This window comes from Carassius carassius, chromosome 1, assembly GCF_963082965.1.
Source record: "Carassius carassius chromosome 1, fCarCar2.1, whole genome shotgun sequence".
Classification (NCBI taxonomy): Eukaryota; Metazoa; Chordata; class Actinopteri; order Cypriniformes; family Cyprinidae; genus Carassius; species Carassius carassius.
In genome coordinates, this window is record NC_081755.1 from 35,939,830 (window position 1) to 35,959,162 (window position 19,333).

The 19,333-nt window shown below is 36.4% G+C and overlaps 1 protein-coding gene across 1 annotated transcript; it reads right to left on the reverse strand.

Annotated features, from left to right (window-relative positions):
• Positions 1 to 8,170: 8,170 nt before the first annotated feature.
• Positions 8,171 to 16,718, reverse strand: ramp2 (receptor (G protein-coupled) activity modifying protein 2). The gene is made up of 6 exons (XM_059557482.1): positions 16,577 to 16,718; positions 14,276 to 14,340; positions 13,614 to 13,671; positions 9,921 to 9,950; positions 9,572 to 9,740; positions 8,171 to 9,477 (listed from the first exon to the last, which is right to left on the reverse strand). Exons 1-6 carry the CDS (start codon positions 16,629 to 16,631, stop codon positions 9,228 to 9,230), a joined length of 627 nt encoding a protein of 208 aa, XP_059413465.1. The 5' UTR covers positions 16,632 to 16,718; the 3' UTR covers positions 8,171 to 9,227.
• Between the last annotated feature and the right edge of the window lie 2,615 nt (positions 16,719 to 19,333).

Consider the following 19,333-nt stretch of genomic DNA (forward strand, 5'->3'; position numbering starts at 1 on the left):
AGATGTGGCCACACCCCGCTCTCCTTCAGGTCTTTCTTCTGTAAACTCCCCCAAACACCACTGTTCATGCTGCTTTTTAATGGAAAGGGGAAAATGCTTTATGGCAAATAAGGAATGTGAGTCACTGTTTACAGGTGGTTCAAATGGCATTTTGTGTGTGTGGGGTTCAATGGGGCTACTGGTATTCTAGACAGAAAGTTTATTTATTTATTTGTTCGTCCCAAAATATAAGACTTTGGGTATGATATCAGAAATAATTAATGTTTTTTTAATTGAACATTGATGGTGCAACATAATTTGTGTAAAAGAAATGGTTAGAGGTAGTTTTAAAAAATACAGAAAGTGTGGAGGACACAGAGTGTTGCAACCCAACACAGAACCAAAACAGGTCAGCATACGCAGTTGAATTGTACTGATTTCATGCTATCCAAATATTTACTGCACTGTGTTTTTGTTGCAAGGTAAACAAGTATTTAATGCAGTCCATGTCATACTCCTTTTACCATGCAAATGGTTGCATATTTATTTATCAGAACAGACCTGTTTTTCTCTTTGAAATCATTTTAACTCTTGTTATCCTTTACTTATTGTGTCTGCTCCAGCACTGAGTTGAGAATGAGGGGAGCTCAGTGAATGTGTCTGGAGGTTCTGCCAGGGGTCTGATCAATAGAGGGCTCTTGAAAAGCAGAATTTTTTTTGGCTGCAAAAATGCATAGTGGAGAATTTAAAAGGGGATTTTCCTTTTGGGAGAACTGTGCTTTAATGAAGCACTGTAACTGACACACATCCACTTCAAACCATTCCCTCATTCCTGTACATATGGTGGAATTATGACATAAGCTTCTGTCTTAATTTTCCATTCAACTCTGACTAGACAGTCATCAAAACAAACATGAGGATGTTAATGGAACATCGGAAAATGTCTCATCTGTAAGAAATGAGAATAGTGGTCTTTTTGATTGGTAGTAACATTTAATATTCATCCAAACATGGCGATTTTGGAGCAAACAACCACAAAAACATTTCATTTGCAATGGAACTTTACAGCTTATAAGTGTTTTTACAGTGAAACACTGCTCACTATTTCTGTCTTCATTAATGGTTGCTGTCCCAGCCTGTTTCCACACTTAATGAATGGTCATTGCAGATGACAGTGGACAAACCATTTTTGCAAAAAGTATTGCAATCATTTTCATAAAGCAATGGATTTATAAGCTCATTTTTTAATTACTGAAACATTATTCCAAAAAAAAAAAAAAACTCAAAATATTTATATATATCTGAATCATACATATCATGCTTCATGCTTAGTTGGTGACCTTCACAGACACTGGAATTTTCCTCATGATTTATTGTGTGTAAATTACTTAATTGCACGGCAGGGTAACTATACTATATTATGTTTATATTCAGGGATGCATACATTTACGGCCAGCATTCTCCAAAACTCAAAGAGATGATTGTATGCTCAGAGTCACTGGCCTGTGCTTTTGGCATTGTCCACCGAAAATGAAGATCACAACAGTGACCTTTGGCTAAAATACCGAAGTAAGCTGCAATTTCCCCCGCTGATTTTGTTTACAAGAAGAGCCTGTTTACAGGTTTACAGGTTAACAGGAATAGTGTGCTTTTGGACAACTTTTATAGGTAAAAAAAAAAAGGTCTACAACAGGTGAGTCTTTGCTATTTTCTTGTTTTATAGTGTTCTTAAACTCCTTGTAAAATCTGGCGCAATCTAATAAACAATTTGACTATTGCTATGGATAGAGGGATAATTTACACCATTATACAATGTTGCACAACCTCATTAAAATATTTCATCCCGTAAACCTAAAACACGACCTCTGGAGACAGTTATATGCTTGTCAGTTGAATGGTTTAACATGCCATCTCAGGATACTTGCTTTGAACACAACTGAACATGCCTACAGGACAGAACACAGTTACTTCAACTCAAGCATGGGTATTTAATGCAATATAAATAATCGTATTACTAATACCTTATATTACATCCTAATATCATTTGTATGTTCTTGTGAACAATAGTAATGACAGTTCTATTATAACAACTCTCACAAGGTTTTAGCATAGTAATAGATATGACAATGTTAATGTAATTGGTCTCGGCGGAATAAATGTGCTATGCTGCTGCCGCTGCTGAATTGCTGCTGCTGTTGGTTATTGCTGTTGTTATAGATTATTGCTGCTGCTGCAAATCAAGTACAGGAACTTGCTACTGCCAATGTATACGCCAATTCAATGCTGTGAGTATTTAAGACATACTGCTGCTGCACAAATAGTATAATAGCCCATGGCAGATCTATACAGGTGGAGCTGGGGAAGGTGGAGGGTTTTAGAGTTAACGAGCCTTCAGCCTCATTTTGATTCTGGTTTTAGCTTTGCTTAAGATTGCAGATCTGCTTTGAAACAAGCTCTAATTGACTCGACTATACATTATTTATTTATTTTTTTTAATTATTATTTTTACAAACTGAGGGGCAAGTCAAAATTTTGTTTGCAGTAGTAATGAACAACATGTGGTAAAAGAGCTTTTAGACATTTCTTGAAGTATCAAATCAGAATACTTTCTAATGCACTATATACAGTAAATTACACTTACATTTGTTTTTTTCAATAAAATTAGCTCCATGAGCCTCATGGCTTTTCTGTCCTGTTACTAGACCCTTCTAATTGAACGTAATGCATGAACACTTCCCAGACCAAAACAAAAGGAAGGAGCAGACAGAGAAAGGGAAGGTCCATCTGAGGGTCTGAAACATAGAGAGCTTTCTCTGAGGCCTCAACAGCGAGCTCCACTGAGGAAAACATAGGTGGCCTGTTTGTATAAGATGTTGTGGGAGGTGACTCACGAGTGCAGGGATGCATTGAGAAGATAGACTGTTTCCTCTAGTTGGATCTCTGCCATCTCCACACTCTCAATTACAACATTCGACTGGCCACGAAAAAGCGGCCTCCGCCAGACGGGCTGAGGGCAGCAACCCTGCAGTGGTAAACCAGACGCAGATCACCTACACTTCCTCTGGCTTCTCACGCTGGAGCAAACACGGTCTAGTCAAAATAATAGTGTAAGTTTCTGCTTGAGCTCTCAGACGACGTGTAAATATGCTCGCATCAGATGGAGACCAAAACAGAAAGACAAAAAATAATTCTCATGAACAGGAAACAGTCTTATGTCGGAAAACAATGTGGTCAGCCTCCATAGAGGGCAGTCATTCCTGATTAAGCAATATCGTGTTTCTGCTAAGGATTAGGCTGTATGCAATTTGCCATACCGATATGCAAAATAACAGTTAAGATATAATGACTTATAGGATTAATTTAGCATTAAGTTCAGACAAAATTGGGCAAGTTTGGATTTTTTTACCCACCAATAAAAAAATAAAAAAGCACTGCAATTCACTGATGATTTTGTAGAGTTAAAAAAATTTTTTTTTCTTGCTTTGACCAAAGAACTCACTTGACATCGTAAGTATGATATTCCAACATGTAAATATAAACTTCCCAAGAGAGTTTGAAAGCACCATTTTCAGCTTTTGATATAGCTTTCTAAAAACAGTACTTCGCATTTTTAAATGCAAAAATGCATTTTATGTGAGTGGCCCATAAAGCTGCTTGACCAATCAAATTACAGGATCAATAGTGTTCCTGTAGCTCAATTGGTAGAGCATTGCGCTATCAAGCGAAAGGTTGGGGGTTCAATTCCCCAGGGACACATGATAGGCAAAAATTGATAGCCTGAATGCACTGTAAGTCGCTTTGGATAAAAGCGTCTGCTAAATGCATAAATCTAATTTTTTTATTTTAATTTAATAGTGATACAAGCCACATAATATATGACAAAGATGATGATTTTCAGTGGCGCTCAACTACAGTACATGAGCACGTCATCATGCGTTCAGCATGTCTGTTATTGTTTCCATTTGTGCTAGCTTACTGTAAGTAACCCAGAGATCATTTCATTACTCATTTTGTGGTTTTCACTGATCTGTCCGTCTTGAAGAGAGAATGTTAAAAAAAATATGTAAACGGTCTCAGAGTTCATGCTTGGGTGCATTTTACATTGTTTGATGTCTCTTACGATGAGCTCTGGCTGCTAAAGGTGGAAAATTATTCTCTAGTTAAATCACTGCTCCTGACACTTCATTGTCTTTCATTACCCTTGATGTATGATAACCCCATCTTCTCAAAGAACAGCAAAGAGAAACTGCTGTGTATGTTGATGGTTCACAGAAACTGAGATGGCCCGAAGGCAAAAGACTTAGTCAAGATGATGTTCTGTTTTTAGGATTTCAGAGGTTCTGAATAAATTTTCCCTAAAGATTTTAGGACAATACCAGTAACTGACTGGACAAAAAAAGTGATTTCATATGAGTTTCTGTTCAGCATTCTACACACAGACATTTTAGTAAGAGGTGCATTCATATGAGGTGTTCAGAAAAAAAGAGTCACTTCTTGTCCAAGAAGTTTTTGTTTGACTGATTGGTCATGATTTTAAATAAAAACAGACTAAAATAAATATAAAAAGCAGCCTTATTTTACAGCCTAAAAATAAAATGTTTAAATTAAAATAAAATAAAAGTTAAAATAAATTAAAATAAAAGGCTTCAAAAACATTTAAAAAATGACTCCAAACTTTTGAATTGTGCACTGCATTTTTTTTCTCTTTTTCAGATATGCTAAATTGTGATTCATAGGACAGCTGCAGCTGCATTAGCTACAGTGGCATAATTACATATAATTACAAAAGTAAAATGTCTGCATGCATTTACATGTTTTTGCAGGTAAAATTCAACCATTCTTAGAGGGAAACTGTGATTAACGTCAGAAGCATCTTGACTAAACTCTTCACAACAAGAGAAAGGGCAGCAGTGATCATATTTAACAACTTGTAGAATTGCAGAAGAAAAATAACATTTGTTTACTATGGTTAATTTTAGACATTTAGATATTTAAATTTCTGTTTATACATAAGCATGTTTTGTTTTCCATAGAATCTGTTCATTCAAAAGTGCAGATTTTCACTGTTTGTGATCATAGCCTCTTCTGTTTGTTTTTTCTTCTGCTCTCACATCACAAGGGTGGGAAGACATATTGTGTAACACTATGGTGATCAACAAACAGTTCCTAGCATGCCATTGGTGAAAGACATTTTCACAATGTGGCATCCCACCCTCTCCCTCTGACCACTGCTGCCTGTCTGAAACCACAACGCCATGGTCATTGTCCAAATGAAATACACTGGCTCACCTCAGGCCAGACCACATTTCACACCAGCAGAGCTGACAACACTCTGGCCCTCTGAGGATATGGGTAATGACTTTTATCAACAACAGTCTAGTTTGACACAGTGAAACACTGAACGATAAGCCCCCCGAAATACCTTGGTCAGTGCTTCATTTAATAACAGCATTCTTCAGCTTTTTAGTTTGTTACAACACTGGTTGTCCATTGCTGACAGACAGCTGAAGTGTTGAGGTGCTGCAGGCTATATGACTGTTCTTTTAAATAAAACGAATAATTAAATTGGCTGCATAGTTTTGTATTATTTAAAAAATGAAAAGCAATCAAATGTAATATACAGCCATAAAGAAAAATACTAATAAACCGATACAGTTTTTCAAAGCATTTCAGAAGTATTGCTGCCATCTATCGGTGTAATCAGATATAGCTACATCTTATACATCAAATCAGGCCTTCCATATGCCCCGCCCTCTTCAAACCTCTCATCCAATGATTTTCAAAACATGCATCCAATTTACTTTGTATCAGAGCATTTAGTTCTAAGAGTTTTACAAGCTTTCATAATAATGTTTTTTTTTCATCTTTATTACATAAGTGAATTATTTTTATTTGCTTTGATAGATTTTGGAAAGAGAATACAGACTGTGTAGAGGGATGTTTATAACTATTTCACACAGATTCTAAGGATAGGAACACAAAGGCAAAAAATCAAAATAAAAAAGGATGAGAACTCCTTAAATGTCCATTTCACTGGTTGTTATTGTCATGTGTTTCCCCATGTCCATGTATTTGAGCCCTCACGTTTGTCATGTTTGTTGTATATTGTTTATGTTCAGGTTTTTGTTCATGTGATTCATGTTCATGTTATGCCCAAGTCATCATCATGTTTACGCTTCGAATTTGTTTCTTTATTTCTATAAACTGCACTTGGTGTTGCATTCTTTAAGTCAAACTAAATTGTTCAGATTTTAGCATATTTAAATGAAATATATTAAATTAAGTAAATTCATAAGTATTTTACAGACACGTTTATTTTTCCTCCCCAAGCTACTTGTTATGTTGCCTCAAAGAAAATTAATGTTTCTTCTTTTGGTAAGCCACATCATCATCCTTATTATAATAAAAAATAAGTATGTGAAATAAATTAATTTATGGTTTGGAATTATCATCAGTTCTATCAAATTCTGTTGGCTGTTCTACTCTGTAGAACCTCAATACAGAACTAGAATATAGAATATAGAACTAGACGTAAAGTCTTTTAGATTGTCTTGCAGTTTATGAACATCAAACTGAAGACAAATAATCAATTATTTTGGTTGAAAAATCTACCATCATTGGCAAAATCATAAATAAGAGCAGCAAAGAACAGCAGAAAATGCCCTAATGATGACGAAACACTCTTAAAAATAAAGGTTCTTTACTGGCATCAGTGGTTCCACAAAGAACTGTCACCATCCATGGAACCTTTTAATTCCACAAAAGGTTCTTTACAGTAAAATTAAAAAAAAAAAAAAATAATAATAAAAAAAAGGTTCTTTATATCATTAAATGTTCTTCACACTAAGAAAAATTGGTTCTTTTAAGAACTGAAAGGATCTTTGGGAAACCATAACTGGTTCTTCTATGGCATCACTGTGAAAAACTCCTTTTGATTTTTTAAGAGTGTACATGCATAAAAATCAACAAGAGCGCAAACTGACACTGAGAGAGAAATAGTTTAATAAATATGAATAAATATCTCACCAGCTTTTAAATAACTTAACCACTGGGTGGCAGCAATATCACATAAAAACTTTCAACATCCGTTCCCTTCCTGTCAGTCCACTGAATTTAAAAAGTTTTTATTAAAAAAAGTTTGAAACAGAAACATGAATAAACAAATTAGTGTTCATAACTTCAATCCAGGACAGTCCAAATTTATTGAAAAGGGTACTTGGAAACGCATTCAAATTAGGTAAATTTTTATGTAGTCTAATCAATAGATCCGTAATGTGAATTCCGAGTGTAAAAATAAAGGTGTGTTAAAGGAATAAAACGGTTCTGTCAGAAGCTCATAAGTAGGGTTGTACAATGCAACTGTAAGCTCTTGATTGCATAAGTCGCTGGCCAGGGGTGGGTACAGATGTGCATCTGTGTTTTGGATCAGTGCCAGGGATCTGACAGTGAGATCTGGCAGTAGGTAATGAAGCCCTGCAGCATCTGGCCAGCTGTGAATGGCTGAATGGTTAAGATGTGAGGTGTGTCCTCTCCCTCGGGACCTGTGAGACTGACGCCGGATTGGATGAGCTGCTGGAGGAGGGCTGGGCCTATGGAAGGCCTGACCTGAGCTGGAGGAGAGCAGCCGAAGAACGAGACAAAGGCGGAGGAGGGTGATTACTCTCGTTCCCACCACACTCTGCCAAACTGAGTCCCCACAAACACAAGGTTTCAATCAAGACTTTGAGTGTGTGTTTTACAGTGGAAGAGACTCACACCCACGAAATGTTGTACAGAGTTAAGGCAATCAGTGGTTTAAAAACACATCTTAAACTAGTTCAAGGTTTTGGGATTGCTGGCCAGACTGCCTGGAAGACCACATTAAACCAGTGTAGTATGGTTTAAGCTGTTTTTTTGTTTTTAGAGTTTCAGCGTTTCATGCTATAAACAAATAAGATCTTGTACTTTTAATTGACTTTAATAGAGTTCACTGGAACATTTTCACTCACTATCCCACCATTTTCCACTCATCCACCCCTCTGACTGAAGTGTGAGGGGTATTTTGAGCTTGAATATTTGAGCTCTCTGTCACAGACAAGTAACATGTAACCTTTTCTATGTTAAGATTCACAACAAAATATGATATATTCTTAACACAGAAAATCAAAAAACAAGGACACTTTTACTCAAATCACAACAACAGACTCTAATATTAATATAACATGGTTTAATTATTTAAAAACATGTCAAATCAAAATAGGAGGTGAAGTATAAAATTGTAAAATAGTTCACAGGCTCTTAAAATAGTTGGTCTATAAAAAAAAGAAAGAACAATCTGCAGACATAAGCTTGAAAAATGTTTTGTCTCAATATAAGACTCATCCTTCATAATCAATTACTGAAATTATTATAAAACACAAACTAATGCCATTCTCTTTCATGTGACTACACTGATACAGTAATTATATAGTAAGCAAAGTACACTGCAGTTCTGTTTAAGGGGCACAGTAATATTAAAATGAACAATGCAAGTGGACATTACAATAAATTTCCATATTCTGACATTCCCTTCACTCTAAAAGTTTACTTTTCCGAGACACCTGTATGTCGTTAACTTATATAAATAAACAGTTATTTAATAAGCTGCCTATTGAAATGGGTGGCTTTCAGTCGGCTTTGTTTTGTCATGCATTTAGATTGAAACATTTATTCTTAATTCCTCAATAGCTGTCATAATACATTTAAAAAGTCAATTGTTATGACGTGTCAAAATAGAAAATATACTAAGCGTCAGCTAAACAGCTCTTGTCACCTAACTAACATCAAAATCTTCATTAAAACATGGGTTAGAGATTTCTTACAGTGCATAGGGTGGACACTCAAATGAGTTTGTGGTTCTGCATTGTTCTTCACAATTTGTCTGAATACTTCTAAGTAATATTTTTTCCATTGCCATTTCACATTTCACTGGATTATGTATGTACATCCTGAAGACAACAAAACGTATTTGGAGATAATAATGCTGTGAAATATCTGTAATGCACATTAGCCGTCTGTTAATGATAAATATACATTTCTAACCAACAATTATTTTTACTGAACTACAGTAACATTTTCCAGTAAGAGATCACCCCCAGAACAAATGCTCATCCTCCATCCTGGTTTAGTCAAGCCTGGAGACAGCCAGGTGCACATTTACTGGGGAGCGTTGAGTCAGGGCATTATCCCGGGGTGGGATACCATCTCGGATGAAGATGAAACCTAGGAGTCTAGGACCTCCTGTCTCCATTTTTAGACTTGAGAACAACTAGGACCACCATAACAGGGATTAGGCATATGGGGGTCATGACAAGGGCAAGGATGATGTTGGGAGGGGGGTCTCTCAGTGCCTCTGTGGGGCATTCTTGAAAATAGGTGGTGTGGATTTTCACAAATGTATGTTCAACCAACTGATTCGGCCAGGGAAGCAGCAGACATTCAGCAATAGACTCCGTACACATAGTGAAATTGTTGTATGCACTGCCAGAGAGACAGATGGAGAAAAAGGGTCACCAACTATTATCAAACACATCTAGTATTATATGGCATTTGATAATGAATCCTTGGAATGTACCTTTTTACTTTTTCCAATGAACACCAGTCGGTACTGTTCATGGACCCCATATCCTTATCAAAATTATATTGACACATTTGCACCAGCAATTCATAGCATTTTTGAGCTGTCAAGTAACTGTTCAGGCAAAATGAACAGTATGTGTCACAGATGCTCCTGTTAATACAGCCTATGATGTAAACAAAATTAAATACATAATGAACTTCGACATAAGTTGATGTGATTCATCCCGTCATGTATAATGGAGTTTTCTGTTTATCTTAAGTGTCACAGTCAAGCTGATACCTACAGTAATTAATTATCTTAGTTCATTAACATAAACTTTTTATATGATAGCAAATGTACATACCACATGTTCCTCCAGCTCCATAGCCAGGATCTAAAAAATATAAGTACCGCAAATAAATACAAACATAAACACATACACAAATGTGTAAAAATTAGGCAAAATGTGCACAAGGTGTGTCCAAACTTGTCGCAATTAAATGCAACTCTCTGTCTTAGATTATTAAAAATAATAACAAGCATAACTTGCTTGTTAAAAAAGGACAAAAAAAAACTACGACTTATAGCATTCATCCCATTAGATCGTTTGTGACCGTATCATCAGCTTCAAAGCATTTGTCGTGGACTGTATACAGTGTTTAATTCAAGTTAATGAGAGCTGAAGTTTTCTATCGACGCACACACACACACACACACACACACGCACACTTACCACAGATAACGGACAGTAAGACGCCTAAGAAGCTGAACGATACCCTCATATCAGAGCAAACGAGCGCTGGCGAGCTGGTCTCAACCCGCCGCTGAATGTGTCTGAACCTTTGGAGAACGCGAGGCACAACAGGAAACGCGACGCGAGGGTGGAAGCGTGATGCGCCGTCACCACATGTGCAGTCACGGTTACCAGATGTTCAGAAAGCTGCTGACCGAGAACGCTTTAATTTTCCCACGTAATATTGCTCCACCTCTGGCCGTTTCTCTCTCTCTCTCTCTCTCTCTCTCCCTCTCTCTCTCTCTCACACACTCACTCTCGCTCTTTTCCAGTCAGTCATCAACTGAAAAAAAACTACACAAATGACAAATGTGCTAATTTGTGTATTTGTTTACTTTAAATACCATTAATTATAAAACTCATGTTCATCAACAATTTATGTTAAGCCTTATTCATGCTACATCCTAGGTAGCTCTTGGTTAATTTAGAGTAGATGAAAGTATCTACTTGCTTTCCGACTGATTTATAAGCGGTGTTGGGGAAAGTTACTTTTAAAAGTAAGGCATTACAATATTGCATTACTTCCTAAAAAAAGTAACCAATTGCGTTACTTAGTTACTTTTTATTGAAAGTAATGCAGTATATTACTTTCGCGTTACTTTTTAAATCTGTGCTGGGCTTGGTTGTTTGCGTTTAATATAAAAAGTTATATTTTTGGTTTGCACCAAAATGCTCATGCTGAAGGAAATGTAAATTCACATCTACAGTAGAACATAGAGGACGAAAGTTCAACACTCTTTAGAAATAAAAAAGAAGAAATGTTAGTTTGTCTTGTGTATTTTTTGATGGTTGAATTGGACCATCGAAGGTCAGCAGCAAATTGGTCAATAAAATAGAATTAAATACATAAAGGATATTTGTATTATTTAACATATGTATTTATTACAGCTTTGAGTCATATTCTGAGTTGCTTTTAATTGTTTTAATTAATTTTGAGGAAAACTAAATCAGATTGTTTTTGGCATGTGTGTTAGTGAGTTGAAGTAATGCATGTTCACATTTTGAACTAAAGTAACATCTTACTCTCGATTTCTCTCAACATGGGGACAGGAGAGCTTTCAATTAATAAATGGGGGGGAAAAGTAGCTGGCGTTACTTAATGTTCTAATAAAGAACCACTTCATACCAGTTCGTTGCCGGTTCAGGAATAGAGACCACATGGGTCGTGGTGTGTGGATTTGATTGACATAAACAAACCGAGAAAGAGTCATACTTTCGAGGTTTCAAACTCACTTGTAGCACATTTTTCAACGTATAGTTTGATTCATTTAAAAGAACCGATTCATAAGAGTCATCCGTTTGGGAATCGGATTTGTTACTGTAAGTTTTGCACTATCGATTTACACGACAACAATGTAGCCTAGAAAAAGCACAAAATATACAACAATGTTGTCAAAATGTTAAATGAAAATTAAACTAAAACACTGCATTATTCATGCCAGGCCCATAGTTGGAAATGTAATTTTGGGAAGAAACACTAATGAGCACTAATGAAACATTTGAAAAACACTGATCATTTTCAGATGTCCGCGATTTCATGCCCCAGAAAGGGGTCATGTAGGCCCTCTTTACAGGTTGTGTAAGAACCCCCTTGGGATGCAAATTTACTGTGTTGCCATGTACATTCTTATTGTGTGCTCAGTCTGTTTGCATGTGTGAATACTTGAAAACCATAATACAGAATTTGTAGTTGTTGTTGTTGTTTTTTTTGTAGATCTGTGTGATCATTTTTTTTTTACATTTGTCATCTATATGCAAAAGTTTTCAAAAATGCAAAGGAAAAACTTATCTATTTCTAGTACATTGTTTTCGTGTAAACATACCCTTAGTAGTGGTGTTTTGTTATTAGTAATGGAAATGTCAGATTATTTTTGTAGTACAAGGAATGCATGTTCAAGAACATTTTCACAAGCTTCACAAAAGTCCTTTGGTATTTTTTATAAATGGAACTGTTTCTGCATAAGAACCAGTTCTCAGTTCCAGGCCTGAGTCTAAAATGTAAAGCACTGTTGTGTTTAAAGATAACTGTTTCCCTGAGGCGCGGTTCTTTTCTGGGCTGATGCACATCTGCAAACGGGTCTTCCCCTTCAGGAACCACTCCATTTCTCTCAGGTAAGATTCCTCATCGGCTCAGAGGTTCTGATTTATTTGCGTTTTTTACATCTGTTTCCAAACAGGAAACATAAGTGAACATTTAGGTGCAGAGCAGGGCGGTTTGATGGAACGGACACTTTTAAGAATAACTGGGTCATATTAAACAGATCGAGTTCGGGAAACGATATAATCAGAGTTTGCCATCTGTGCTTGAAGGGCTGCACCTTTGGTTGGAGCCCAGCTGTGATTGAAACAAACTCTCAGCTCACTCACTTCAAAGGGAGAGAAAGAAGTGAATCCAGGGCCGAGGGAGGACTGGAACAGTTTATGTAACACTTTTGGGCTTGTGGATCTCATGTTGACCATGTGAGACTGTCTTAAACCAGTACAAATAGATTAATTCTACAAAAAAGCATTTAGTGTAGTACACATGTTTTAAAAGTTTTTGTTTATATATATATATATATATATATATATATATATATATATATATATATATATATATATAATAGAGATACATATACATATGTATATGTATATATATATACATGTAAAATTATTATTTTTATTTTTTTGCATTAATCTCAATATGTTAAGACAGACTCGAAACATCCTACTGCCTCTCAGTCAGAACCTTTCCATAATTCATAGAACTATTAGTGAAGATTCCCGCTTTTTGGTGTGTTCGCACCAAAGGAACTAGGAATGGTTTTAGTTCAAACCAAAAGTAGCTAAAACAGTTCAATTGGAACTATCAGTGTACGCTGATTGGCCAAACACATATGAAACATGCAGAATTGGTATCTGTTTTTGGTTCCTAAATCACCCCAGTGCCCATGTGTGTATTCAAATCTCTAACTGAGGCAGTTGATTTATTCTTTGTTCCACAGGCTCTAGCTTTGCATAGAATGATCAAAAGTGTCAACAAAATCTCTCACCGCAATGTAGAATTGCAACACAATATTCTTTTCAAAAGTTTTTATCAACAACTTTGTAGCAGTAACCTTTCAAAGTGCTGATTGTCTGCTATTCATTGCTGCTCAGTATTCAATTGAATCCATACATTGAAAACGTCCTCACAGTAGGGCTTATTTGGACAAACAACTCAGAAAAACAAAGAAATTAGCAGACATGTCTATCATATTTACACAGCTGTATGATATCACTAACCTGCTGTGGTGTATGCAGTGGTTTGAATTTCTGTTGGCATGGTTGATGTAATCTGTCTCTAGAGCACAGAATAAAAATAAATGATCATGAGATGCAGAGGATATTTTACAAAAATACCTTTTTAGAGCAAACTGAATTAAATTTTAAAGGGTTAGTTCATCGAAAAATTAAAATTCTGTCACAAGGCCTATGTTCACCTTCAGAACACAAATTAAGATATTTTTGATGAAATCCGAGAGCTTTTTGATCCTGCATAGACAGCAAGGGATCTACCATGATCAAGGCCACTACTAAGGGTTTTCAAGAGAGGATCACAACGCATGGTTCTCTTGTGAATTGCATTTGACAGTGAGAGGGAAGAAAAGAAATCGCTGAATAAAGTCTTTTTTTTTTCTTTGCACACAAAAAGTATTCTCGTAGCTTCATAAAATTACTGTTGAACCACTGATGTCACATGGACTATTTTAACTTTTCTGGGCCTTGAACATGTCAGTTGCATTGCTGTCTGTGCAGGGTCAGAAAGCTCTCGGATTTCTTCAAAAATATCTTAATTCATGTTCTGAATTTGAATGAAGTTCTTACAGATTTAGAACATCATGGGGGTGAGTAATTAATGACAGAATTTTCATTTTTGTGTGAACTAACCCTTTAACAAAACTCACCACAGTTTGTTTCTGTTCATTTGGTACCAGGGTATGCAGTGTTGAGACCATTAGGCACAGACAGACTATCATAGAAAAAAAAAAGCAACAACTTTGGATTACATGAATTACACTAATATTCAGAAACACACTTATTTGTCATTGTAAGAAAGCAAATTCCAGCAGTATGGGGAATATTGAAACGCATGGAAAAAGATGCAGGAAGGGAGTAGATGAATAAAAAGGCATGGAACATCCTCCCTTTGTCCTGACCAGTTGAATCGTGACAGTCATTTCCTCAGAAGCTGTCTAATTTATCTGTGTCTACCATATAGTGATTTTAAAGAAGTCAGCAGTATAATTATAACATTTTCTTTGTGGTCATGAGGGTGATAAAGTTATATTTGAAATTATTAACATTAATAGATTATAACAGAATTATTGACGTATATGTGTGTGTGTGTGTGTGTGTGTGAGTGTGTGTGTATACATACATACATACACACACTACATATTCTTATACAACCCGAATTCCGGAAAAGTTGGGACGTTTTTAAATTATAATAAAATGAAAACTAAAGGAATTTCAAATCACATGAGCCAATATTTTATTCACAATAGAACATAGATAACGTAGCAAATGTTTAAACTGAGAAATTTTACACTTTTATCCACTTAATTAGCTCATTTAAAATTGAATGCCTGCTACAGGTCTCAAAAAAGTTGGCACGGGGGCAACAAATGGCTAAAAAAGCAAGCAGTTTTGAAAAGATTCAGCTGGGAGAACATCTAGTGATTAATTAAGTTAATTGATATCAGGTCTGTAACATGATTAGCTATAAAAGCTTTGTCTTAGAGAAGCAGAGTCTCTCAGAAGTAAAGATGGGCAGAGGCTCTCCAATCTGTGAAAGACTGCGTAAAAAAATTGTGGAAAACTTTAAAAACAATGTTCCTCAACGTCAAATTGCAAAGGCTTTGCAAATCTCATCATCTACAGTGCATAACATCATCAAAAGATTCAGAGAAACTGGAGAAATCTCTGTGCGTAAGGGACAAGGCCGGAGACCTTTATTGGATGCCCGTGGTCTTTGGGCTCTCAGACGACACTGCATCACTCATCGGCATGATTGTGTCAATGACATTACTAAATGGGCCCAGGAATACTTTCAGAAACCACTGTCGGTAAACACAATCCGCCGTGCCATCAGCAGATGCCAACTAAAGCTCTATCATGCAAAAAGGAAGCCATATGTGAACATGGTCCAGAAGCGCCGTCGTGTCCTGTGGGCCAAGGCTCATTTAAAATGGACTATTTCAAAGTGGAATAGTGTTTTATGGTCAGACGAGTCCAAATTTGACATTCTTGTTGGAAATCACGGACGCCGTGTCCTCCGGGCTAAAGAGGAGGGAGACCTTCCAGCATGTTATCAGCGTTCAGTTCAAAAGCCAGCATCTCTGATGGTATGGGGGTGCATAAGTGCATACGGTATGGGCAGCTTGCATGTTTTGGAAGGCTCTGTGAATGCTGAAAGGTATATAAAGGTTTTAGAGCAACATATGCTTCCCTCCAAACAACGTCTATTTCAGGGAAGGCCTTGTGTATTTCAGCAGGACAATGCAAAACCACATACTGCAGCTATAACAACAGCATGGCTTCGTCGTAGAAGAGTCCGGGTGCTAACCTGGCCTGCCTGCAGTCCAGATCTTTCACCTATAGAGAACATTTGGCGCATCATTAAACGAAAAATACGTCAAAGACGACCACGAACTCTTCAGCAGCTGGAAATCTATATAAGGCAAGAATGGGACCAAATTCCAACAGCAAAACTCCAGCAACTCATAGCCTCAATGCCCAGAGGTCTTCAAACTGTTTTGAAAAGAAAAGGAGATGCTACACCATGGTAAACATGCCCCGTCCCAACTATTTTGAGACCTGTAGCAGAAATCAAAATGGAAATGAGCTCATTTTGTGCATAAAATTGTAAACTTTCTCAGTTTAAACATTTGCTATGTTATCTATGTTCTATTGTGAATAAAATATTGGCTCATGTGATTTGAAAGTGTTTTAGTTTTCATTTTATTAAAATTTAAAAAACGTCCCAACTTTTCCGGAATTCGGGTTGTATATAATCAAACCAGAATTAATATTCTAAATTATCAATTAAAAACACATAAAATCCAGATATACATTTTTTTACAATATTAAAGATAGCTAAAGAAGTCTTTGTTTGGTCTAAAATTACAATATTTTTCTTCTAGAGATTGCCTTAAATTTTCAAGCACACTAAACCAAGCTTTTATTCTGAAGGTTTAGATACTCACCCCAGAACAGAAGAGTCCCTGCTGGTTTGGAAGTAGATATAGATATGTGTGCCATTACGCTTTAATCCTGTGGTGGTTCTATCCGTCTGTCCACCTCAGCTTGCACATAACACGAACTCTTCAACAGGAAGACTATTAAAACAACAGGATGTGCTCATTTCCTTAAAGGGGTGGTGGATTCTGAAGGAGAATGGAAAGACATTATAAGGCGGGCTGTCTATTATGTGCCAATGTTGTCATCATCTGTCTCTCTAAATTTCAATCATATTATCTTCACTGTCCCTATCTATCTATCTATCTATCTATCTATCTATCTATCTATCTATCTATCTATCTATCTATCTATCTATCTATCTATCTATCTATCTATCTATCTATCTATCTATCTATCTATCTATCTATCTATCTATCTATCTATTTATCTACAGTATCTATCTATCCAGTCATTCCTCTCTCTATCTTCTGTTTCTTTGTCTGTCATATAAAATATGTGCATTTGTCACTGTACACTTATTTTTAATTAACAAATCATTAGCCAGATTTTGCTTTTAGTTTGGCTCACTTGTTTATCATGTAGAGTAGAGTATATATAGATGATGTGATGAATGATGTTTTGGTGTAAGACCAGCTGCTATTTACTGAGGAACCAGTGCGGAAATGGAGGAATCTGCTATTCAGGATGCTTTCTATATTTGTTGTTTACACATATTTCACTTATTAATTACATTATAAATTATTTATTATCAATTAAGTACAATCCCAATATAGGGTGTGTTCAAATCCCAAACCTGCATGTTCTTCTGCATGGACAACCAAATACATGTATAATATAAAATAATTCCATTGTAACTAAGATATTTCTTTTGAATATTAGACAAGAACTGGCTTCTGTGGTAGGTTTCAGAGTGTTTATTATTATAGAGTTAAGTCAGCAGCCTCATTCCAACCAGACTGTTTCTTTTCATGTTTCTGGCAGGGATTCTGTTAACCTCATCGGGCCCTACAGGGGGTCTTACCCCAGGTGCTTAGGAGAGTGAACTGTGCAGCAGAGATAAAGTCTGATGACAAATCCACCCCCTGAGCATTGGCTCAGAGTGTCTACCCTCGCTATTGACGTACACAGAGCTACACCACTGCTATTGACGCATGTACACCATGACCACCACTGGCGTGCACTCAGTTCAGCTCAGGAGTGATGCAAGAAGAGAAACTATCATTCCCTTAGAGTTTCTGTCCATACACACACACACACACACACACACACACACACACGCTCTCTCTCTCTCACAGCTACAGATGTGTAAGTCAACGTCTGGCGATTCCCTCTCTCTTACTCAGCTGGACTTGGTCTGGTGCCTTGTGAAGTTCTGAGGACCCAAATTACTTCCACATTTGATTCACATTAGTAAGGAGAGGCTTGTTTTCCACCCTTAATTGGTTTGTTCTGTTTATAAACCAGATTAAGTTAGAGGGACAGAAAACACAGGGTTTATTTAGCAGTTTGGGAATTATTTTTACAATAATTATTATTAGAAAAGTTGATTTTAATTGGGATCACACAGGGATGACATTGTCACACTGATATTGCGTTTCACTAAAATAAAGTTTAGTAAAGCCAAAAAATGTTCCCCATAGGAACACACACTGCTCAGGTTTGTGAACAGAAAATGTGATTAAATTGTCCATGAATGCAAAGTAGGTCAGTGGCTTTCAAAAGCCAGTAGTCTGATTCATGAAACAAATTACTCCTATAAGTCAGTTCTTTTAATGAATTCTTCAAAAAGATTCAGAATCTCAAGAGTTCCGTCTGGATCCCTTAGAAAAATAATTAACTTACTCAATCCATATGTGTGGCTAATGAATCTTACTGAATCTGCATGTCAATGAATCTCTCTCTGTTAAAAAAAATATTTTAGAAATATAAAAATATAGTCTTAAAATACTTTGGTATTTGTTTGTTTGTTGTTATTTTCTTCTGATAAAAATGTAAAATGAGACCTACACTTTTAAAAAATAAAGGTTCTTTACTGGAATCTTTAGAAACTTTCCACTGTACAAATGGTTCTTTATAGATGGAAAATGTTCTTTAGGTTTTTAACATTTTCTTCACACCACACACTGCAAAAATCCCCTTTTGAAAATGTTAGTGTGTTCACTGATGCCATAACATAAAAATGTATAATATAAAAAAGTATGTAACCGATATTCCTTTTGTTCAAATATCAATCTCAAACAGAAAGCTTTTGCATCTACATCCTTTACATTTAGCACATGCTTTTCCCTAAACTCACTTACAAAAAAGGAGCCTTTGGAACTGTCTCTTTAAAGCCTCTGTATCTGGAGTTGTTCAACAGCATGTCAAATGTCACAGTCTCTGCTATATTTCATTTCATCCTCTAAACTCAGGGCCTCAGAGCAAAAAGCCCATCCCTCAGTACCTCACACACTGGCTGATACTAATCTTCATTTGACGTGCCAAAACCAACATCCAGGGTTTGCACTGCGCGTAATTAAAACCTTTCCACAGATAAGACCTCCCTCTTATGTCTATCTTTCTGCCTGTGTTTGCTTCTGTTGTGAGGTCCAAGATAAACACTGGACTGGCCTAAGAAAACCCTGTTAGGATGCGCCCATACTGGGATAAGGGTGTGAGGAAAAATTGCGTTGTCACTCCATCTATCAGTGCTTTGCAACCACCTCAGTTCTACAGACAGAAGAAGCTAAAACATCTGCACATGTCCAGTCTTGTCAGCCAAC

Coding starts and splice junctions, on each gene's coding strand:
- ramp2 (XM_059557482.1), bottom strand. CDS start 16,631: ATGGCACACATATCTATATCTACTTCCAAACCAGCAGGGACTCTTCTG. Junction 14,341..16,576: donor AGGGACTCTTCTGTTCTGGG/GTGAGTATCTAA, acceptor TTTCTATGATAG/TCTGTCTGTGCCTAATGGTC. Junction 9,478..9,571: donor TCATTGGAAAAAGTAAAAAG/GTACATTCCAAG, acceptor TCTCTCTGGCAG/TGCATACAACAATTTCACTA.